Source organism: Myotis davidii, unplaced genomic scaffold (assembly GCF_000327345.1).
Source record: "Myotis davidii unplaced genomic scaffold, ASM32734v1 scaffold566, whole genome shotgun sequence".
In the NCBI taxonomy this organism is placed as follows: Eukaryota; Metazoa; Chordata; class Mammalia; order Chiroptera; family Vespertilionidae; genus Myotis; species Myotis davidii.
In genome coordinates, this window is record NW_006296617.1 from 1,037,888 (window position 1) to 1,042,796 (window position 4,909).

Here is a 4,909-nt window from a genome sequence, read left to right on the forward strand (position 1 = left end):
GTGGTGCCCAGGGGCTGGGTGTCTGTCCCGGGATCTGTCCTTTGGGCGGTTAGCTCCTGGCTTGATGCTGCCCTGGGCCTCTCCCTGCCCCTTTCCGTTACATTATTTTTCATTTTTATTAAATTTTTTTATTGATTTTAGGACAGGAGAGAGAAACATGGATTTGTTGTTCCACTTATTTACGCAGTCGTCGGCTGCCTCTCGTGTGTGCCCTGGTCAGGGATGGGACCCACAACCTCCGTGTGTCAGGACAGCACTAACCCACTGAGCTGCCCGGCCACGTTTCCCTTTTCTTTTTTTAATTTTGAAAACTTCTATACTGATCACCCAAGTGGACAAACCCTCACTCGCTGTCAGCGTTTCCCACCCTTACTTCTGACGGTTTTGTTTTTCTTCCTTTTTGCTGGAGCATCTGAAACATTTCAGTCATCAGATCACTTAGGATAACGATGACTGTTTTAGCATCCCCACAGTGCTGTTCTCGCTCCTAACAAAACTGACCATATTTCTCAATGTCACCGAAAAGCCAGAGTCACATTCATTATGACCAAATACTTAAAACTAAGCCACAGGAATTTTCTCGTTACACACGTGAGCATCCTCATGTGGATGGTTAAATGGCTGGGGGACAGGAAGGCCTGGGGGGTGGACGCGTGTCGGGGTGAGTGGGACAGCGGTGGGCAGGGTGGGCCTGAGCTGTCCTCTTGATCCCGTCAGATGACAAGGACAAGATGAGCAGCAAGCACCAGCTGCTCACCTTCGTCTCCCTGCTGGAGACCAACAAGCCGTACCTGGTGAACTGTGTCCGCGTCCCTGCTCTCCAGGTGGGTCCCGGTGTGGCGACTGCGTCACAGGGGCTGGGCCTGAGAAGTCGCCTTCCCCTGCTGGCTGCAGGCATCGGCCCAGACTGTTGGGCGGCTGCTGTCCTCCATTTGTGCGCTCGTGTAGCAGCGCCTGCTGCGTATCAGGAGCTATTGAAGGTGCTGGGAACACAGTGAACTAAGCAAGACCCGGGCCCTGCTCTCCTGGAGCTGATGTCCAGCGGGGAGGGCGGAAAATAGCAATGAACCAAGGACAGCACTAAACAAGCATTCCAGGAAATTAAAAGGAATCGGGCAGGTTAGGAGGGGTGGGGTGAGGGTGAGGGTGCGGGACAGGTTCCAGTAGGAAATAAGGCGATCTGGACGGGGCTCAGTGAGAAGGTACGATTGAGCAAAGACCCGAAGGGAGGGCGGGAGAGAGGAAGAAGCCGTAGGGAGTCCTGGGAGAAGTGTCCAAGCAGCAAGCGCAAAGGCCCTGAGGCACACGCAAGCTTGGCTTGCACAGGGAACAGCTGGAGCAGTTAGTGAGGAGACTTGCCAGAGGTGAGGTCAGAGAGACAGGTCAGAGGGAGAGGAGGTCAGGAGGCGGGTGAGGCTGGAGCCCGCCCCCCTCCCCACAAGGGTTTGGAGCAGAGCCGGGACAGAGTCTGACACGGTTGGAAGAGGGAGCCCAGCAAGGAGACAGAAGGAGGGGACGGTGGCTGGATATGGGTGGAAGCCGAAGACGTGCTCAGGTTGCAGATGTACTTGTATTTGTGCCTGTAGCCAGAGAGTCCTGTAGCTGCCACACCTCGCGGCTCACTGCATGCCAGCTTGCGGTTCTAGGACTGGTGTGTTCTCACTATAGGGGTGAAGACGGCCTCTGGGGGCGTCGGGGGGCTGCCACTTGTCTAAGCCATACAGTGGGCCAGGGCCGGTGTCCCATTACCAGGACCCCCTCGCTTCGCCCCCGGGAATGTCCTGGGAAGAGAGAAACCCTTCAGGTCCCGGAACTCAGTAGATTTTGTGCTGCTATGATTTTGTTGTTGTTAATCCTCACCTGAGGGTATTTTTTCACTGCTTTTCAGAGAGTGAAGGGGAGAAAGGGAGGGGGAGAGAGAAACATCAGTGTGAGAGAGACTCACCAACTGGTTGCCTCCTACGCGCACCCAGACCGGGGCGGGGAAGGAACCCACAACCCAGGTACTTGCCCTGGACGGAGAATTGAACCCATGACCCTTCAGTGTGTGAGCAGTGCTCTAACCACTGAGCACACCGGCCAGAGCATTACTGTGATCTGCATTGGGCTCTGAGCTGCTCAGTTGTGCTCATTCGCTCATTCACTGAGCACCTGCCTTGCACCGGCATTAATTACTGGTCTAGGTGCTGGGGGGCGTTTGTGATCAGAAGCGACAAAGCTCCCTGTGTTCGTGGGGCTCACATACAAGTGGGGGAGGCAGACGGTGAACAGAAACAGAAATAAAGGTCAAGGAGGAGCCAGACGCTCCTGTCAGTGCTGGGGAGAGCGGAGTGGGGCCAGGGAAGAGCAATGGCCGTCAGCGGGCCCTGGGGGGAACACAAGGATTTGCGGGTGGAGACGCTGCCTGGAGGGCAGCCTCCCCGCCGGCCCCTGCACAGGGGGTTCGTGGTGGAGGATTTTAGACACACACACGGGTAGACAGAATGCATGTTGAACCCTCCCGGCCATCTCCCAGCCCAACATCCACTCCCCTGCACGTCCTAGAATTGTCCCCAACATACTGATTCTCACACCGAAGAGTTGAAAGAAGAGTGTGGGGAGCACTCATACCCTCGTTTCCAAGATTCTTCAAAGGATGTTGGTTTTTTGGTTAATCTCCACCTGAGGATATTTTTCCATTGGATTTTAGGGAGAGTGGAAGAGAGAGGGAAAGACAGAGAGAAACATCGATGTGAGAGAAACACATCCATTGGTTGCCTCCTGCACGAGCCCTGACCAGGGCCCGGGCCAGGGAGGAGCCTGCAACCCAGGTACATGCCCTTGACCAGAATCGAACCCAGGACCCTTCGGTCCACAGGCCAATGCTCTATCCCTGAGCCAAGCCGGCTGTGGCCAAAGGACATGGGTCTTATGCTTGATGACACACCTGTCCTCACCATTTCAGTAGGTGAGTTTTCTTTTCAATTTTTGCTGCATTTCAAAGTAAGGTGCTGACATCAGTGCCTTCACCCTTAAGCACTTCAGCATGTGTCCCATTCATTAGCACCTACTATTTGTTTGTATATTTGAGGGCAGAATGTGTATAGAGCGTTAGGGACATCGTTTGAGGAGGGTTGACTTGCATGTAACCCCACCTGTGAAGATGTGGCCGTCCCCTCAGCTGTCTGCCCCACCTCGGGTAATGACTACCCTCCTTCTAGAACACTCTCTGCTTCACTCTGCTCTTTATTCACCCGTCGCTCCAAGTGGCATGTCCGCTCCATGGGGGCAGGGACTCGGTCTTCTTGTTCACAGTCGTATCTCTAGCACCTGGAAGAGCGCCTGGCACAGAGTAGGCGTGTAGTAAATGTTTGTTGGCAGGAGTGGATGGATGGATGGTAATTGGTTGGACAGGTGGATGGGTGGGGGAACTGATGAGTACATTGGATAGACAGGTAAATGGATGGACAGGTGGATAGAAGGACAGGTAGATGGATGGACAGTTGGATAGAAGGACAGGTAGATGGATGGACAGTTGGATAGAAGGACAGGTAGATGGATAGACAGGTGGCTAGAAGGACAGGTAGATGGATAGACAGTTGGATAGAAGGACAGGTAGATGGATGGACAGGTGGCTAGAAGGACAGGTAGATGGATAGACAGTTGGATAGAAGGACAGGTAGATGGATGGACAGGTGGCTAGAAGGACAGGTAGATGGATAGACAGTTGGATAGAAGGACAGGTAGATGGATGGACAGGTGGCTAGAAGGACAGGTAGATGGATAGACAGTTGGATAGAAGGACAGGTAGATGGATGGACAGGTGGCTAGAAGGACAGGTAGATGGATAGACAGTTGGATAGAAGGACAGGTAGATGGATGGACAGGTGGCTAGAAGGACAGGTAGATGGATAGACAGTTGGATAGAAGGACAGGTAGGTGGATAGAAGGACAGGTGGATGGATGAATGAATGTCGGCCAGAACCCAGCATGTGGGGGCCCCTCACCCACTGCCTGTTTTCTGCCCCGTCTCTTCCAGTCCCTCCTGCTGTTCAGTCGGTCCCTGGACACCAATGGTGACTGCTCCCGCCTGGTGGCTGATGGCTGGCTGGAGCTCCAGCTTGCAGACAGTGAAAGTGCAGTCCGGCTCCTGGCGGCCTCCCTGCGGCTCCGTGCCCGCTGGGAAAGTGCCCTGGACCGGCAGCTGGCCCGTCAGGCACGTCGGGGGCAGCCGGCGAAAGAAGAGGAAGAGGAGGAGGAGGAGGAGGCTCCGGTCAACCGCCAGGAGGTGGTGGCCCTGAGCAGGGAGCTGCTGCAGTTCACAGCAGCCAAGGTACCCGCCGCCACCCGGGCCGGGGTGCCCCGACCACCACAGCTTCCAGGGCGGTGATGACAAGCCCGGGGTCACACCTGGTGAGGGCCGGAGCCAGGATCTGACCCGGGCCTGGCTCCAGAGGCCGCACTGTCAGCCGTAGCCCTGATTCTGCTCTGGTCCCCCGGCTGCGGCTGCGGGAAGCGAGGTGCGGGGCGGCCCACTCTCTCCTGTCTCTCTCCGCAGGTCCCCTACGCTCTCCGGCGGCTCACGGGGCTTGAAGCCCAGAACCTCTATGTGGGGCCCCAGACCATCACCACTGCCCCCAGCCTCCCCGGCCTCTTTGGCAGCTCTCCCCTGTCCCCCCACCCCACCAAAGGGGGCTACGCAGTCACCGACTTCCTCACCTACAACTGCCTCTCGGTGAGCCTGGGCACCCTGGCCCCTCACCCTCCTGCCCCCGAACGTGGGATTTTAGGGAGCCCCCCACCCACATTTCACCCCAGTCCAGGGGTAGTTGCAGAATGGGGCCTGCCCCCCGGGGGGTTCTGAGGAGGGACCCAGACTGGCTGTTGGGGGCGGGGCAAGGCCCTGACACAGCGTGCCCCCCCGCAGAGC

The 4,909-nt window shown here is 56.5% G+C and overlaps 1 protein-coding gene across 1 annotated transcript in view; it reads left to right on the top strand.

Moving 5' to 3' along the window:
- DHX34 (DEAH-box helicase 34) overlaps window positions 1-4,909 on the top strand; it is a 69,112-nt gene that overhangs the window by 62,706 nt on the left and 1,497 nt on the right. The window contains exons 14-16 of the mRNA XM_015569314.1: window positions 718-824; window positions 4,019-4,312; window positions 4,538-4,714. Of these exons, the coding sequence (XP_015424800.1) occupies window positions 718-824; window positions 4,019-4,312; window positions 4,538-4,714 (578 nt within the window). The remainder of the gene's footprint in view (window positions 1-717; window positions 825-4,018; window positions 4,313-4,537; window positions 4,715-4,909) is intronic.